At 42.5% G+C, this 19,742-nt stretch overlaps 1 protein-coding gene across 1 annotated transcript in view; it reads right to left on the reverse strand.

The window, feature by feature from the left end:
- The window catches only part of SEMA5B (semaphorin 5B), a 132,576-nt gene that overhangs the window by 90,270 nt on the left and 22,564 nt on the right, over window positions 1–19,742 (reverse strand). The window contains 1 exon segment of the mRNA XM_050899525.1: window positions 12,632–12,677. Within this exon segment, the coding sequence (XP_050755482.1) occupies window positions 12,632–12,677 (46 nt within the window).

The following is a 19,742-nucleotide window of genomic DNA, read 5'->3' on the forward strand; positions in this document are numbered from 1 at the left end:
AAGTCCCCCATGTTTCATAAAACAGATTTCGGTATCTTTTTTATTGTTCTATAGCTACATTGTGCATTACATATCTGCTTTCCTCTGCCAGGTGCCTAACGCTCCTGATAAGCTAATTACAGCCTTCTGCTTATTTCATGTCAAGCTTAACTCCCCAGTCTGAGCCTAGCCTGCAGTTCTGGCACATTTTTTCCTTAATCTAAGACCATCTGTGCTCCATCAGCAAGGAACACTTAAATACAGAGAAAGTGAAGAACCAACAGTGTTGAATTCCCTGTACGCTGCCCCCAACTCCTCTCCCCAGCATTTCCAATTAAGTGTGAAGCCAACATCCATCCAGTCCTAAATACACTGGAAGGCTCTGAGCAGGCTACAGTTATCTACAGATGCAGCAACACTTTTCAGAGATCATTGGGGAAATGACAAGCCAGAAAAGACCTGAATTTCTCAATTTCTTTACATCTTTACATCAAAAGCTTCACATTTCAAATACCATCACATCACCAGCAATACATGCAGTGGTTGAGTTCAGCACTTGATCAATGTAAATCAAATACTTGTCTCAGAGAAGCACAAGGAGCCCATTTGGGAAAAAAGCGATGGAGTTGATTTATCAAGAATCGAAAAGATATTTCTCAAGTCTTACGTTTATTGCTGCAAAATGGAAGTGCACAACAGTTCAAATCAAAACTGGACTGCAATGTTAGGGAAGATGGCTCGCTGCCCGTCTCCTGTCCCGCCACCAAAAGTTCAAGTGTTTCTAATCCCTACTGTCCCCTCGCCACCCAGCCCAGCTGGACGCAGTCCCTGCCTGCTGCCACTGTAAGCAGCCAGAGCCCCACCACTGTGCGTAGCATCAATCCACCTAGCTTCCTCCTAAGGCTGGGAAACAGATGCCTTCAGACTCCCTGCTTGGTCTGTCACAGTTTGCCTTGCTTCTGCCTCCTCTTTTCCAACACCAGACGTCAGCACCTGATGCTGTAGTGAGCTCTGCCAAGCTTCATCTCAACAAGGAATTTACTTGCTCCTTCTCCTGCACAGATGACTCTGATGCAGTGTCTTTTATTCCTTCCTCCCAGCTCCTCTGTTCTGTTCTCCAGTCTGCACCCTCCTGCCAACCCAGGATTTATTTTCCAATTTCCTTCAGTTTGAGTCCTGCCCTTACATTCCCCCTGCCACCTGGCTCTTCCCTCACCTCCCCTCCAGCACGTTTTCATTTGACATCTACCAAGGTCAAAGTTTCCACAAATGAGTTTTGAGAATATGCCTTATAATTAAGATGAGGGAATATAAAATGATTCTCCAACCGGATTAATGCAGCATACTTCTTTGTGCTTCTTCTGTCTAACTCCTTTTTGGTGGTTTTCAATGATTTCACATTTATCTTGTATTGAAAAAAAAAACCTTTTTCTTTTTTCTGCCTTGTTCTTAAATCCTCAGTATCTGATCTCACAGCAAGAGCTACTAAATTTGTAACAATTATATTAGCCACATACATTTTTTCTGCTGTCACTGTGTTTACCTCTATTGTATTTATGAACCATTGATCATTCCTTTCTGCCCCATGCATCAAAATCCTCTCCTCTTAGGCAACTGCAGTTTGTCTCTTAATACTCCCAGGCTAACTTAAGAACTTTTTTATCATTCTTAATAAAGCTTAAACCACTTTTCTTTGAGCAACCTTGCAGCCTATTCAAATGGCTGCAGCCTTGTTATGCCTTTTTCTTTACTTATAAGGAATTAAAACACTCTATTTCAAAAACCTCAAAACCATGCTTTGTCTCCTGTCTGAAATGATTAATTAATAATAAAAATAATGTATGGAATTTGATCCACATTCCTGACACAAAAGTGTTTCCAATGAAAACATATTTTTATTAACCTTCCCCCCAAATTCTTTCCAAGCTGTTCTCTTTTTTAAACAAATTTACAGAATTACTTATATTGTAAGTATTTTTATCTGAAGGGATGCATTTTTATTGCATTTTTCCCCTACCAGACCACAACTACTCTATTTTTACATTAAAAGGTTTTCATTTAAGAAGTTTAGAAAAAAATAGTGAAAAATGGGTCCATTTTAAACATGTGGACATGCTGAAGTTGCATAATTGCTTACCTAGAAAGCAGAGGTGAAGATAACAACTGCTTAATATTACATGTACTATGAGTCAGAATCTAACAACTTTGCAGACTCGTGATTAAGGCAAATTCCCTATATTTACAAGTGCATATCATCATGTATAATACTTAGGTCTTAAACGGAAAGCCACATATTTCAAAGCACTTCAAAAGGACAAGTATCATTATCTCAGCTTCACATGTGGAGAAAGGAAAGCTCAGACTGGAGATGGCTGGAAACCACCTTACCTCCCTACAGCTGTCTACAAGTGAGGCAGCTAGTCCATGCTATCCAAACTCTCCTTGCAGAGAATGGTGTGAAATATGTGATTTTTCTGCATATCTCCTTCTACTGACTCCCCACACTTGGTCTTTCCAATCTCAGAATAGCTTAGTCTCTACTTGGTCACGTTACCGATGAAAATGTATCAGATAGCTAGCTATAACTGTGATGTGGTAACTTTTACATGAAAGAAGCATTTCAGTAGCAGCAGAATACCTGTAAGATCATTGTTTCTATTGACTGTTCAAGCTGTGGCGGCACCCAGCAGCTCATTAATACCCCACAGCCACATCCCTCACCCTCCTCCAGTGGTACAACCCAACCTTCCTCTCCCATTGCCCACCCCATAGCAGGCAACTCACAGCAGCTATTGCCTGATGTTGTTTAGCTGAAGGTTTGCTACTGCTCCTGCAGCCCTGAAGAACTGCTTTGGAGCCTGAAAACTTGCCATCTTTCTCCAGTCAAGGTGGCTGGAGATGCCATAGGCAGTCAAGCTTGTGCCTGTTTACTTGTCTGTCCTCTTAGCATATGGGTTGTGCTTTCCTTGAGCTCAGCCTGGGGAAGGTAGGTGAAACCTTGGAGGCCAAAGCTCTTTGAGGCTCTCAAAGGATTCAGGGAAGCTGCGCCTGCTGTTTTGAGACAGGATCGATGTCCTGTGGGAGCGATGAGCAAACTGTTCCTGTCTCTGCTCCCCAGCTCTGGGTCTCTGGTAACAGCTGTGCAGGCCATGTTAGTGACTCTGCTGTGTAGCCCCAGGCTCCAATAATCCCCTCATATTAGTCATTCAGAACTGTTGCGTTTAAAAGAAGCTGTAAAACACACATCAGCTAAACTGTTACTAACAGAGAAAAGTAGGATTATTTATCTAGGGAAAAAACGCACGCACTGACATGAAATGTATTTACTATAAAATAATTCTTTTCTTTTTTTCCTAAGAGCTCAATAGTTGGTTTTAAAGAAAACATATGAGGTCATTCATGGGCCCTTTTAGAGAGGTGCAAATCAATAAATGGTGATTTTTTTTAATGCTCTCATTATAAATGACTGGATGCTATCAGAGTCAAACTTAATCCTGTGCAGAGAACCAGTGCAAGGGACATGAATCATTTAGATCTCTCCTAAGCTCTGCTTTGAGAATAAAATGTAGATATTTCTCTGTGTTCTCAGTCTTAAAAAAACCCAAACTGCTGCTTTTTGCAGTAATTGGCCCAGATACTCCATTGTTCGTCTTGTAAGATGCAGTTCTTTCTGTTTTCAAGGACTTCTCTTACTTCTGACTCCCCAGCATGTGCAGCTCAGCTCCTATGCCAGGGACGGGTCGGGGCACCAGGTTCCAGGTAGGAAGAGCACTTCACTGAGTGCACAGCCCCGAGAAGCGGCAAACCGCAGCGCCGGCTGCAGCAGGGTGCCAGGACCTCTCCCCAGGCTCCACCGATCGGCAGCTCACCACCTCCACAAACACGGGCTTGCTGAAGGGGGGAGAGACTGTGGGAGGTATTACCTCCTCTCCAGGAGAGCATGAAGCAGGAGCTGACTGCGTGAACCCTGTGCTCGGCGTGTGAAACTCAATAGGTCGCTGTTGCCACATCGACTGCTCTTAGCGAAGGTGCTGCATTAAACCCGTCCTGCATTAGAGCCTTCACTAACGATCGCATCAGAGCACCCTAATTGGGACAGCAGCAACTAGGAAACGCTTTCTGTGCCTTGTGGTAAGCCAGCATTTGCAGCTAGAGAATAAACCTCTCCCATGTCTAAAAATATCCCACATCCCTAAAGTAAGAATAATAAAAAAGCAGCATATTTTTATATAAATCTCAGTTTATATAAATGTCAGTTTAGTTAAGGTGTAGCCTACAACAAGAGGCTGATTTGCCTCTCAGGAACATCTGCAGAGCTGGATTTGTTGACAGCAGCCGCAGATGAATGCGTGTGTCAGGGCAGGGGACAGCCAGGGCGTAAGTACACGCAGATCCCCGAGAGCCTCCTGAAGCTGGTGGAGTGGGAAGCAGCACACAGAGAAAAAGGGATAAATAGGCAAACCAAAATACATTTTGCAAAGATACAGAAGCAACATTGGTGTCAAGAAATGAGAAGTCCAAGGGATTTTTTTTTTTTTTCATTTTCATTTTTTTCCCTCCCCTTTCTACAGGATGTTTAATGGTCCTGACTGTAAGTTGCAACGAGTAAGAACATTAGTCTTTATTCCCTACACATAAAATGCCTGACAGGGTTTTATCAAATAAAGAGCCCAGTATGCTACTGTTATCAGTAAGTGACTTCAGCAGCTAATTAAATTCTCAGTTTCTGAATCCTGCTCATAATGTTTGCTGACAAAGATCAAAACCCCTGTAGTAATTTTGGCTTTTAGGTGAGGTGAGGCAGGGAAGGAGGGAATGACAACTAACAAATTACCCAGGAAAGCAGGCTGGCAATCCACGGCTGACAGTCATCACGCAAACCTCACTTCACCGTGTAAGCGTAACAGGGTAGCTCCCCTCCAGATGTAAATCAGCTCCATGGCCTTCACTGTCTCCAAGAAGGCTGCCCTGCTTAATGCCAAGTATGAATCCAAACAAGTATAGTTCCTGAACCTCCTATACATGCTATACAACCCTATGTATATGATCCTCCTGTGTACGGGTACATACATATGTATATATATAAATATATATGTAAATATATATATGAGAACTTCCTATACCATGACTAAATACTCACTTTAGAGGGCAATTACATTGATCACAACTAGGCAGTGCACTCTGAGCCAGTTTAGCAAATCTATGAATGTACACATTGAAATGTATTCTCACTTGGTAGAGCATGCAGCATGTTCTTAACTTGGACAATTCTCAAAGGAAAACAGGCATTTATTTAAAGCTAAACCTGGGCTTAAAAGCTTTGCTGCCTATAAATGGACTCCTGAGTTGGGTTCTCTCAGACAGGGGGGATGTTGTGCTCAGAAATCACTCAACGCTATGGAGTGTGAAAGAGATTTGCTTTCACTGCTTTCTGAATTTCAGCTGATGAGTAACATCAGCACAAGGTTTGTTCCGAACAGCCTATGCCAGAGCCTATTAAAGAGTACAGTTCCCTGCAGCGAGGAGCCGGAGAAGTGCGTCCTTGGAGGATGAAGTGTGGCCTTCAGACATGGTCACCTCCAGTCTGACATGCCTTGTTTTCTTCCCCCATCTCCCACTCCAGGTACAAATTTCTCTCAGATAAATCCTGGGAAGGGAGACCTGCACCTGAAAGCCGCAATCTAGCTCCTGATCAGTCATTTTAAGGAAGGGTGTATTCAGGGAGTAGATTTTATTTGGGAACCTGAAACCATAAGTATAAAAAGCTGAATTTGCCAGAAAGTTTGTTCAGCCAATATAAGCTTTATTATGGAATAGCTTTAAACCTCTAGGCTGAGAGTGAGAGGTTTTAGGTGCAGCTTTGGAAGGTGATTTATGAATAGATTTATATGTTAATCTGTTAATAAAAAATGTAGCGTACTGATAAAATATGTGACAATCATAACTTAGCTATGAGCCACATATTAAAGACTGCATCTGCTCTAGTAGAGGTTTTGATTATGTTTTTAAATGAGGGAACTGCATTGGCCTAAAAATAAAGAAATAAATGTTTTATCTAGAAATATGTGCCATATAATTCAAAGATATATCTGGGAATCTGCAAGAAACAAATAATAAACTGCTTTTAAGAAAATGACTTCTGGAAAGTGAAGCTTATTCCTGAACATTTCAAAATGGAGTTCCTGTCAGGCGGCTCAGTGGTACATAAAAATAGGCAAAGTATTCTCACTCTTTCCCAAAATTACTTCCCAAACTGGATTTTAAATTGGATGATAATCTTGACACTCCAACTAGATTGAAGAAATAAATATCTTCAGCAAAGTTGGGCCAGCTTCTGAGCACCCATGGGTTTGTGCTGCGTATCAATGCCTAGTTTCCTCATGATTTTTGAAAGGATATTTTGAAAAATGGGTACAGCTCTGGCTCAAGGATGTTTCTGCAAGTAAATCTGAAATACAATACTTTTACCTCTTTTTATTGACAAAACTCACAGCACTTTATAAAGGAGTGCTATATCCCTATTTCACACGCGAGCAAACACCAGGCAGATAAACCGGGCAGATTAACTTTCCCTCAGGCGCCCGCGGGCAGAGCCAGCAGTACGAATTCGGGCCCTCCAAGCCCCATCTGGTGCCTATCCAGCATCTCTTGGGGATGTAAAATTTATCTATTAGTTGTAAGTTTTCTGATGAGTGCCAGGGCTTTGTGAACATATTCTGAATCCTTAAAATTTCCCAGTGATGTATTTTCACCAGGAAAGATTACTTGAGTGACAATTTGTGCTGTAAACTGTATTACTCACTGCTCCCCATTGGTTTTGTTTATCATATTTTATTCAACTACACAGAGAAAAACCAAGTTAAACTCTGCCACCTCGCCTCACACTTTTATACACTTGCAGAGCATGTTTCTCATCATCACACATAAATGTGCACTACTGAGCCCTAAGTAAGTAGAAAATAATGCATTTAATGCTCGGTTTGATTCAAAGTGCAAAATATGAAACCTGTTCCATTTGTTGCTATGTGACATATTGAGTACTGAAAGGCAAGTTTTATTATTATTAACTATACTTTGTTGATATGTACTGTTGATGTACCAGTGATTATGCCACAGAGTTAAAGATCCCTCCAGGGACTAGCAGGGAGGGAAGTGTGTCTTCAGGAGCAGCAGCTGTGCAGTTTAAGAGCTTCATTCTGTAGCAGGGATGTTTCTGCTTCTTAGATTAAGGGAAGAAAAATTGGCGTAAAACCATCCTTACCGGAAATGCACTGGATACGTAGCTGCAGTTCATCTGCTATAGGACCATACGGAAATGTTTTGCCCCTATTTCAGGTTTGAAAAAATGCCCGTTCCAAAGCCCCACGATACCAGCAGAAAGAAATTGATTTCAATAAGCTTCAGATCAAGCCTTGAGAGCTGATGCTGCCTAAGCACATTGCTAACTTTAAGCTTGGGTTTAAGTCTTATGTCTCCAGTGGGACTGAGAAGTTCAAGTTTTTCCCTAGTGACTGCGTAACATTCTCCAAAGTGCCCACATGAAGGTAGGCGCTCTTATTTACAAATTTGGAGCAAAATGTCAAAAGCAAATAGTGTCATGTGTTTTGTCGCATTTTCATGTTTTGCATGAAACATGGGGTAATTGTAGATCTGTCATTGGGGATCCAGATTCTGGCAGCCCAGGTGGTACTGGACAGTGTGTAACTCCACAGGCAATCCTACCAAATTCAGGATTATGACTATTGGGGAACTAACACGCTCTGCCTCTGAACTTAGCCCTCACTTAATTTTTTTGTCCTCAGGAAAAAATATTAGATCGTTAATTAAAGCATATCTTAATCTCAAAATTTTTGTGTCTTTCTTAAAAGATGAAATAACTTATGTCTTCCAGATAGTTTTGCAATAGATGCACCATTTATTCTTTCATATTCTGTTAAAATGCAGTTTATTTTTAAGAAAGGGAACACATACAGACTCTTGAAGTATTTTAAATACTATTAACCTGATATAATATAACTGGTCAGCATACAAACTTCACAGGGCTGGTTAGAAACTTGTTCACAAGAGATCTTCCATTAAAACAAATAATTGAAATCAAAACATTTTATGAAATTCTAACAGTTTCTATTAAACTTATCAGATGAGAGTCCAGAAGGGAACCTTGGATCCAGAGGGAAATTTTTGGTCACAAACAGAAGGGAGAGGGAAAGGGAGAGGGAGAGGGAGAGGGAGAGGGAGAGGGAGAGGGAGAGGGAGAGGGAGAGGGAGAAAGAAAGGAAGGGGCAGGGGCGGGGAGGGAAGGGAAGGGAAGGGAAGGGAAGGGAAGGAAGGGGGGGAGGGAAGGGAAGGGAAGGGAAGGGAAGGGAAGGGAAGGGAAGGGAAGGGAAGGAAGGAAGGCCCCAACAAACCAGATCAATCACTTGAGATGAGAGAAATGCACATTCAAATCCTCTCTCTTGATGCTTCAGAAAATAACTTGACCCAGAATATTTGCATCCCAAGTAACCATGTGTCTATCTCCTTCTCTTTCAGATTTTACAAAGATGTCAAAAAGTCTTGTTTTCATCTCAGTGCAAAAAGGCTGGAAATCTTGGCATCTCAAAAAGGTTGGAAAAATCATTTCCCACTCAGTTCAACTGAGAACTCTAAGTTCCAGGTAAAATCAGGGTGAACAGGGGGTAGGCACTGCACTGGGATTTATGAAATGCCTGCCAAGTAGCCTGCTTTTAATGCACACCAGAGAATAGTATTCCTTGCGAAGAAGTCCTAATCAGCATTGTGCATTTTTAAAAATTTTCTCAAAGGCTTATGTTTTTAAAATGACCCTTCCACCTACTCTATTAATTACAAACTGCAGTATAAAACTGACTTTTCTATGGCCTCACTGTGAAAGCTGCAGATTAGGAGCTAACCTTGTTTCAGACCCATGCATAAATTAAACAGCATATGCTCCAAGTGCACATAATTTTAAAAATGTGTTCTATAAAATGTCTAATACTTTGAGCTTACAATGTATACAAGAGGACCATTTAAAGATGGAGATGAAACATGTTGCAGGGATTTTGTTTAAAAGAGATGTTAAAAGATTTAGGGAACTGTATCCATTTTAAAACTATGTTTCTTGACTGCTGCAAGAATTTGAATGCTACATGCCAAAGTTTCCAGAATCAACAGGTGCTTTTGGATACCCCGCCTGGGGCATCTCAAGATGCTGATTTTCAGAAATTCTTTAACAATGTGCCTCAATTTTGGCAAGAAAGACAGGCAGACAAATTCACAAGTGATCCCCAAAATACCTTGGCCTCAATTTCCTTCTGGATATTGACATTCAGCCAAAAATGTTTCTCTCAAAAAAATTAACCACCACCAAAGTTTCTCATGCAACTAAAACTCATTTGGTGAAAGGTTTCTCAGGTCCCAAATGGAATTTCTGAAACACATTTCAGAAACAAAGAGAGAGGGGGAAAAAAATCTCAGAGAAGTTGGGACATTTTGTTCTGCAGAGCAGGAAACAAGCTTGTTCTGCTTCAGTTTCTGTTCCACTCCACTCACCAGTTCTCATGTAAAAGCTCAGTGCTACAGCCTTGGAGGAACAACCTCAGCAGAACCAACAGAAAATTCAAAGTGAGGAGAAAACTTCAGCACATGGTAGAGCAGCTGAGAGCTAAGAAAGGAAAAGAAATGACCCCTTTATAATATGGTCCAACAGCTGACACATCCTAAAATCTACCTCTCTTCCTCCCCTCCCCTGAAATCTCAACTGTTCTATAAGGTAATGCTATCTTTTCACACAGCTCTTATCCAGTAACTTGCCCGTATAATGCTTAATTTTGCCTTTTAGTCTACTGCAATTCCAAGACAATAACTTCCTATCCAAACCAAGTGGAGTGGCTACATGATACTCCAGAGTGTTCTTTGCTGTGGAGATTACAAAATTAAATTTATACTAATGGCAGTCCGACACAGATTCAGAAGTAATACCATAATTTTAGCTTCTGGAACTGAAGACTCCTAAAATGTATTTTCAGGAGTGACAGTTTCACAAAATGATCCTTGAAGTTGATGGAGAACTCTTCCTCATTTTAACTGATTTTGCATTGGGCTTAAATGAAAGGCCTCCTCAGTCATTCAACAGGTAGAAGGAAAGAGCGCAGTCTTTTAAAGTCTGGCAGCTGAAAACCTTTCTAAAATCAGAGAGTAACGACATGGTTAACACTGGGTTTGTGATACGCAATATTCATAAAGTGGATTAAAATCCAGAAAACGAAGAATTTATTCCCATTGGAAAGCAATGAATAAAGTAATGCTGTGATGAAAAAAATTATGGCCCACTCAATGGCAGGAAATATTCATTTTCTGGTTAAAGAACAGATAACTGTCAAAGAAAACATGCATTAGGTAGAGTGAGCTAGTAAATTTACCCATTACAGAATGAGAGACTAAAGTACTGAATTTGCTGTGCTAGCAAGCGGTGGCATGGGGATATTGCTGCTGCAAGATGCTGTTGCCACCCTTGCTGAAAAGACAATTAAGAGTCATCTCCTTCACAGGAACACCCTGACCTCCTCTCCTTTCCATGACAGCTGTGGGGCTGAAATGTACCCTTGCCTTTTCCCCACAGGGACAGTGCAGCCTAGGGATAGAGCTGATTGCACAAGACCACTCAGTGAAAAACAGCTTTAAACTTCACCTAACCCTGCTGTAGAGAGGTATATTCCTCACACTGCCAGGCTTTGCCCCACAACCAGCATATCCTGCTGTCTCTGTAGACTGTGCTCCTCATGTTTCTGCCCTCACCTCATGGAAGCACAAATGCAAGGGAGAAGACATCTGTCAAAACAAACCTGCACCTTGAAGCAGATTTAGCACCGCTGGCAACCTGAAAAGTAAGTCCCATGAGCAGAAATAAATCAGACCACAACCTCAAGATGAAAAACTATCCCCAAATCAGGCCTGACAAGATCCACACTGTATTTTACTTACAAGCAAAGAGGAGATACAAAACAACCCAAATTAGCATTGTGATTACTTCTTAAACTGCACTCTCACCCCCTATAGAACTAACTACAAATTCTTTGCATTTCTTGTCTCGCTTTCTGATCTGATCTTTAAAATGATGCACAGTGAAGGGAAGGTGGGAGGGGGTGCCTCTAAGCTGCATCATGTGCTTTATGGAGACAAGCCAAGCAGCTACTTAGGCAACCATTAGGTCGGGAAACAATCGCTTCCATCATTCCCAACACGTGTGTCAACATAATTCCATGCTCTCTTTGTCATGCAAAAAGTCTTGCAAAGTGACCGGATACACCCAGAAAGCAGGAGCAAACTAAGCTCATTGTGTTAACCGGAGATCCCACAGCATCCTCCAGTGCCATAGAAGGAGACTTCCCATGTTTTGCAGTGTAGGAAAGGAAACTCGCTGCACTGAAAAGGGCCCAAGCCAAGCCTGACTTCAGCAGTGTATAAGGGAGATTCACAATTGGGTTTCATGGAAGGGCATCCCTCGTCTGACAAGCACAGGAGGCTGTGTCAGGCAGTGTGATAACAGGCATTGCAGAAGGTATGACACCTCGCATAACTCCAGAGACTTCCCTCTCCTGAGTGCTCGCTGGAAGCCTTCCAGCCATGCTAATATGGCTCTGCAAAGGGAAACTACTGCCAAATGGGAGTATCGGCTTCTCTAACTCTTTATTGTTGTCATTGGTAACTCTGGACTTTGTTTTCCTTTTAAAGGAAGATTCAATGCATTTTACAACCATTAAACATCTTTTCTTCTCTCCAGCTACACTTGTAACTCTTACTAACAGCAAAAGGCTTGTGCACATCGGAATGGCTGGCAATACTACTCTAATGGCTTCTTTGCGTGGCCAGGTACAGGAGGAAGGCCCTTCAATCTGCCTGAAAAATGCTGAGTACATCTTTGGTGCTCTAGCAACTGTAGAAGATGGTAAATATCCCAGAGTACAAGTATTTATTTATTTAAAGATAAGCAGTTGGAGTTTTCACTAACAATTTTTGCTGCATCTTTCAATTCCAGATTCAGTGCAGTGGGAGGAAAGTCCTAATACTGCTGGATATTTGCAAGCCCTTTCAAACTTTACCCTCTTTGCCTCCATTCTGTCACGGGTAACATACATTTTTCAACCCATTTTGCCTCTTGAATGCTTGCAAGTCCAATCTTGGTTTTAGTAATGCATTCAGCAAAACACAGCTCCTCAGCAATCCATGTGCACAAAGGCCAACAATGGCTAAAAATGAGGATGGACAAGAATAGGAAAAGCTTCTCCTACATGTTGCTGACATCTCCTCTAATGAAAGCCAAGGATTTCTTTTGATTGTTGTGTTTAAGCCTGTATCAGTCACACTACACGCTTTGTTCCTTAAGATGCCATATTTTTGGCAGATCCCGTTACCACCCAAACACTCAAGAATCAAGAGCAGGGAGCGCTGTCCAAATGGACAAGAGTAGAAGAGCCCTTCCCCCAGCATTATCATTGGAGTGGGAAAAAGCATCTGGTTCTGACTTTGTCTTCTCCCTGCTCCATCACTCTGGGCAAATTTACACTATACAGCCTTCTGAAAATGTACATAAAATATTACAGAACATTCATTAGCAAGTCAAATAAAACAAGAGAGTAAAAAGTGAACATACCTGAATAAGAGAAATGTTGTGTAGACTAAGCCTGAAGAGGTAGTTCCTGCATGAACAAGCAGAAAAATTACAAACTGTTAGGCTACCAAAGAAGGAAGGGAAAAGTTATAAAAGCAAGTCATAGTTTTTGGTCATTCATTTCTACAGTCTTTTCTTGGACTCTTCTCCACAGAATGGAAAAATAGTTATATGCCCCTTGCTCATCAATGTCTTACTGAACCTTGTAACAAAGTTCTGAGCAGATCTGGAGTAAAACATTCCAGAACCCATAATGAAGAGCCACAGTGAAATCCCAACAATACGGCGACTGTTTGCAAACCCTCAAAGGGCTTTAGTTGAAGTCCTGTATGGGCTGCACTCTCGTTTTAATCTGCATTCTGAGAAAACTGGGGTTGGACAGAAGCCAGCTGGAGCAAAGCTGACTCCTGTAGTATGTTCCCTCCAAGCCTGTCCTTGTGGGCGCTCCCATTCAGGACTTTGTGGAAAAGGAGAAGAGGACAGATACTTCTCAGCAGAATCTCTCTGCACAGAAAACCAGCAGGGAAACCAAGGCCATGACTGCAGATACTCCCAAACCTCCGGCCATCGCCTCTCCACAGGCAAAGCAAGGGAATTCCAGACAGCATGAGATACCTCACATCAGCTGAGCTCCTGCAACCCTCCTTCTGCATGTTCATATCCCATCACAAATAGGAGGGAACACACATTTGCATAAACATCTATGGATGAGGCTTAGTTAACAGGATTTATCTCACATTTTTGCTTGCTAAGACAATGCAGTTACCAGGAATCAGCTGATATATTAAGCCATACGGACTTGATTGTGTGCTTGAGGGTTTTGGCCACGTCTAACTTCATATTTTTGCATCCCATGTGTCAGGGAGTCTAGAGAGCTGTGATCCTTTTCCAACATGCCTGTCACCACAGTCTCCCAGAGAAGACACATTTATATTATACCAGGTGAACTACGTTTTTGGAGGTGGCTCTATTTAAATAGTAGAAAGTGCAGCTTTGATGATATAGCTTCATCCACTCTGGAAGTGACAGTATACAGACGTTTCCCTACCTACTAAAATGCAAGTTCCAGTCTTAGGTCAGTGAAGTCAGAGAAATCAGTGGAAAGCTCCTATAGTGATGAAAAGGTCCTAAGGACTCTTCTGAAGAGCCTTATTTAGGGTCTGTATTCAGCAGCACGCTCTGCCCAAGCAAAGAAAATAATTCAAACTTTGACATACGAGAGATTCATACTGGGTCACAATGACCACTAGAAAACTTGAGCCAAATACTAATGCAAAATATTAATGCAACTCCAGGACATGAGATATCATGGAATAAGCCTTCTCCTGGAGAAGTTAAGCGTGTCACCGGCCTCCAATCTTACAACACCCTAAGGAGAAAGTTCTCATAACTAGGGACCTCAAGTTGCTATCCTGTTTTTAAGCATGCTATTTAAATGCATTGATTTTGGAAGTCTTATAAGGCAGATTTCAGGTCCTTGTTTTAGTCTTGTAAAAAGCTGGACAGTTTGACTGAGTAATAAATTTTAATATCAGGGTTTTTTCCCTGATAGCACTGCAGAGCAAATTCAACCAAAATATCTTTAATGGAAGAGAGGTATCTAAAGGACACAATTTTCGTTGCACTCAGCCAAAACAGGTGCAGACAGGAATAGTGTCCACTTAAATAAAGCCAGTCTCTGTCCTCTCAGTGACTGCTGTGTAGCACCTGGACAAAGCATTAGTGGTGAGATCACTCGGGTGGCTGAGACCTGAACCAGGCAGGAATGTAGCACTAATGTGAATAGCACAATGATCTTCGAAAGGCTTCATACTAACCTCATCTCTCTAAGTGTGACCTTGTGGCTTTCTTACAGAAAGGAGGGTTTCCCTACATTTTTCATCAGCTTGCCTCACCTGGTGTCTGCACAGCCACTGGCAGTTTCTTTTTGTTTGTTTGATCCTTCTCACATCTCATCAGCAGTAATACGAACACCGGTAGGCAGCCCAGGCTATCAGAGACACCTCCAGACTCCAGTTGACCTGCCCAGCTAGAACTGACTAATCCTTAATTAATAACATGCTCTTTTAACCATACTTGTTCTGTAAAGCTATACCAGGAGTAAAAAGCCAAGGGGAAAGATCTGCTGAATAAGACAGTGCCATTTTTATGAATTGCATTTTAACTGCAATTTCAGTCCAAGAATGAGCAAGGTCTCTGAATGACAGGCATGGTTTATTGTACCTAGAATTGCCCCATTTGTGTCCTTTTTTCTGCTTGTGTTTGAAGTTATGTCTGTTTAATACCTTGCTGAACTATAATTTAAAGCAGCTGAAAGAGTAGGATTAAGAAATATATGAGAACACTGAGATCTCTGCATGAATGGATGAGGTGCCTTCCTGGTCTTTTTTTTTCTTTTTTTTCCTCCCATTTTGTCTTGTAAGTGAATGTCGGCTAATTCCTTTCTCTCTTAAATTAAACCCATCTGGACTAGGCCAGAAGAGTGATTGCCTGGTGCAACCAGCTATTCTAATAACCTCCTTCTCCTGTATAAAAAGCTGGTGCACAAACTTGGAGCGATAGGACAACCTTCTTACTCACTTTCTGTCCTAAAAGGTCAGGCAACTTCACTCCATGGAAGTAAAACACGAGCTTTGTTTCATCCCAGAGTTGGCTGCATTTCAGCCATCTCCAGAGCAAGCGACTACACTCTTCTAAGTACTCTGGGACAAATGGTATTATACACATTAAAAGGTGCCTCAAACTGCTAATTATTACTACTACTAACCTTATTATTCATGAACATCAGTGCATTTCTGAAAATGCCCATGTTAAACAGTAATATCCTGAAGTCTCAGCCAAGACTGTGGTTTTGTTGCGTTAAGACAGAGCGGGTTGACGGTGGTTCCTCTGGAGACTGATTCACAGCAGATGCCTATTTAAACAGCCTGAGGGTGGATCCCCTCTCTGTTACCTCTGATTGCAGAGGGATATTATCCCACAGCTCAGATATATGAAGTTAGCTGCTGTGAAGACCCTCCTGCTCTACACAACCTAGTCTGGAGGAATTTGCCATCTAAATATATACAGAAGAGTGAAAAAGAGACATTGCTCTCATTTAAAATTAAAGCACAGATTAAGCAACTTAGCCAACATCACAGAGCATATCTGCAGCACAACCAGGAGTGATCTCCTGGTCCATTAGTCTATGTCCTGGTTAGGAGAATAAATTGCCCTCAAAGCTGGGGCACAGCATGTAAACCTGTGCTGAAGTGCCATTTACACTCATGGAAATTGGGTAGATGTCAAACTACTTTCCCGAACTGGGTCCTCTATGCTAGTCTGCATATAAACAGAGCCATGTTGCAGTATAAATCCTGCAGATGAAAGTATTTGTTAATTGGCTTTGTAATTTGTATTTGGCTGCCTTGTAAAATGAATAAGTGCTCACTGTGCCTGGTACCACAAAGCATACATACCAGAACAGCAGGAGAACAGCTGAGATGTGTTTCAAGAAAGGGTGGAAGAATATATGCACTTAAATCTGCTTGCCATGACATTCCCAAGTCAAAGCTGCTTATTAAGTGTCTATTTCATATAGCCACGCACACCTTGGATGAACTTTGTAACGTGATGCCCATGCACTTGTTCACACATTGCCTGGCCTTGAAACAATTTACAGCGAAGGCAAAGTACTTCATCTAGGATGCCACTGAGCAACAGAGCTACACAACAAATTAAGCCTTTCCAACAGGAAGCCACATAACAAGAGTGCTTGAATAACAGCAGAGACCCTTCCTCTTAGGAGTTCTGAAATTATAAGGGTTGCAACATGCTTCAGACACTCGTTCAGGCCTCTTTTTCAGTGCCTCTTTTCAGGCACTACATCTGTCAGCACTGTGCTGGCTGATTAAAACGTGCTTCCTTCTAATTAAAAGAGAGCACGCTTTTCAGTTCTGCTGTGGTAGATCAGGAGGAACATACCTGCAGTCGACAGGCTGAACAGGTGTAAATGAAAGGCTACTCCAGCTTCAGATTCTTTTTTCCGTTTAAATGAGTGGAGGTTTGTCCCCTCCACACACACCAAGCAGGTAAGATAACCTCTCTGTGCTTCAGAACAAGCCCTGCTAGCAAATCGGGAGCCACGAGATCCCTAATGCTGACCACCACCAGAACCTCTCAGGACTTTGACATGCACACAGAGACCAACAATATGCTGCCTTATCTCAGCTGGTCTGTATCACTACAAGACATGTATACCTGCTCACATGTTGCTACTTGCCTGCACCTTATAGTAGATGTGAGAAGCTCACCACTCCCTCGTTACAGGGCAAGCTATCTCAAGCCCCCTCTCTTTGTATGCAGACAATTACCCTGCAAGTAGAAAGAAAGCCAACAGAAGCTGATAATAATGTTTGATCATGCAAAAAAAATAATTTTAGGGAAAGCTGAAGAGAACTGAGTGAAGAGTCACTCTCCCTTTTGGGGGCTATTATTGCACTGAAACAGGCATCCAACACAGCCCAGCTGAGGTAGTGGAGACTCAAGTAGGCTTGTGGTGCTCTGGGAAGGCATTCCCCACGCTTGTAGACTAGACTAGACTAGACTATTTCTGTTGGAAGGGACCTACAGCGAGCACCTAGTCCAACTGCCTGACCAATTCAGGGCTGACCAAAAGTGAAAGCATGTTGTTAAGGGCATTGTCCAAATGCCTCTTAAAACACTGAGAGGCTTGGGGCATCAACCACCTCTCTAGGAAGCCTGTTCCAGCGTTTGACCACCCTCTCGGTAAAGAAATGCTTCCTATTGTCCAGTCTAAGCCTCCCCTGGCGCAGCTTTGAACCATTCCCATGCATCCTATCACTGGATCCCAGGGAGATCAGCACCTCCCTCTGCACTTCCCCTCCTTGGGGGGGTTGTGCTGCAATGAGGAGCCAGGTCTGAAAGAAGGACTCACAACTGTCACAGCGTAGATAATAAGAAAAATAATTAACAGAACAGGGTCCTTCGGGCAATACGAAACAAGACACAGAATTATGCATGTGACAAACCTAATGCTCCCTTCTGGCACTCCTGGAAGCCACGTGCTGGGGCTGAGCCTCAGGCTAGGAGCCAGCAACTCCTGTCAGCTCTTCCTATCTTTGCTCCTGGAGGCCTTAGATATACTTTTTACTTCCACAGTACATGACAAACACAGCTTAGTCATGCTTCACGACTCCCTGGGAGCTGGTTAGTATCATTCCCTGCCTTATACTAATGGAGAAAATAAGCCAGAGAAAGGTTAAATGACCTTCTCCAAAGCACACAGCAAGTCAGTGATGGAATCGAGATCAGACCCCAGGGCTCTTGGGTACCAAATCTCATGCTAGATTAATGCACAGCACCTCTATGCAGGTCCAGCTGTGGCTGAACTTTTCAGATGGTTATCCACATTTCTGAACTAGCCAACCATCCCAAGAAACCCAGCTCCTGAAGGATGATTTTGGCCTTTGCTCTCAGAAGGAGTTAATTACATGCCTGCTCTGGAGTGTGATGTGACGATCCGTTTGCAAATGCTACTCCAGTGATTCATTTGAAGGGCCTGGCATACACATACCGGAGAAAAGGCGGAGAGCCAGCATCTCCCTTACAAGCTGGATCCTTATTCACCAGTAATTTTGTTTCTATTGAAGAAAAACTTGTCCGGTACATCATTCTTCCTTAAAAATCAATAGATGTTCAACAGAGAACCATACTAAATGGCATACAGTAATATGATGCAGTTGCTGTATGAGCAATTGCTTTTCCCAAAGCAACATTTCTCAGTGATAAATCCAGGCAGAGCTAGAGGAGCATCCTCTTAGAAGAGGCTTCTTATGCAAGCAGCATATCATTCTGATTAAGCAGCTTCCAAATTAAGCCAGGGTCCCAGCTACTGTTTCTGGGTTGCCACTGAGGCCCATTTAGTACTTCTCAGTGGAAACAATGATGAAAATCAAATCCTCTATATTCCAGTCAATGGAGGAGAACTACCATCAGCTTTAACGGCACCGGGCGCATGGCACAGATCTGCTCAGGTTCGATGCTGTATATGCAGGGCCAGCTCTAGGAAGAGTCAAAAGAGTCAGATGCTTATAGCTGCAGAGCATGCAGGACAACAGCAAAGCTGTGGTACCCTTGGACTATACCAATATTCAGAAATCTAGACGGATGGCTGGTGCTGTGGGACGGAGAAGCAGAAAGGGGATCGGCCCTTGGATCAACAGCCATGTCCCCTCTTCCATTGGCTTGCAAGGGGAGCAACGAGCTGGCTCTGGTGTCTCTGGCCCTTCTCTTTCCCCAGGGCAGGAGAGGTAAAGCCTTGCTCCAATGTGATCCCACCTTCTTGGGGGTGACAGTGTTTGCTATGCTCCTGAGACACCTTGAACCAGCTGTTTTCTGGACGGTAGCCGTATGTACGCACTTCAGAGAACAGGGAGTGGGATTTTTTTTGTAATATTGTTTGAACATATTTATAAAACACAGGCCAAATTCCATATTTTTTTTGTTACATTGCCCTCCCTCTGTTTCACTAGATGAGTTTCTTCAAAACCTCAGAGATGGAAACTGAGCCAAATTTTCAAAACTCGTGTGTGGGTTTGTTCCTATTTTCCTGGAAGAGTGAGTCCATCTCTCAGACCATCACGTATTATCCCACATGCCACCTCAAGTCTCTCTTGACATGCGGCTGACAGCTCTTCTCTCCCCCTCTCATCCAGTTGGCAGAGTCACAGAGCACTTCAGCACCTTGATATGGCCCCGAGCCACATGGGGAGCTTTGATCTCTTATTTGCCCACCACTTTTAGTTGTGCTTTCAATAAGTCATACTGTAAAACTCCTCTTCTTCTGATGCATTGATTATCGTTCAAATATTCCCTGGCAGCCCCCTCACCTGCCTACTTAGGCTGATAAACATGCTCAGTTCTGTCAGGCTTTCCTCAAACTCTGGATGAGTTCAACATGACTTGTATGCAAATGCTGATAGAGTTGGCTGGTGAGCTTAAGTTATTGCCAACCAATCCCTTCTCTTTGCTGTGGTTTTTATACCTTTGCAGTGGCACAGAACAGTAGGCTTAGCACCTAAACATCTGGATA

This window comes from Gymnogyps californianus, chromosome 7 (assembly GCF_018139145.2).
Source record: "Gymnogyps californianus isolate 813 chromosome 7, ASM1813914v2, whole genome shotgun sequence".
Lineage (NCBI taxonomy): Eukaryota > Metazoa > Chordata > Aves > Accipitriformes > Cathartidae > Gymnogyps > Gymnogyps californianus.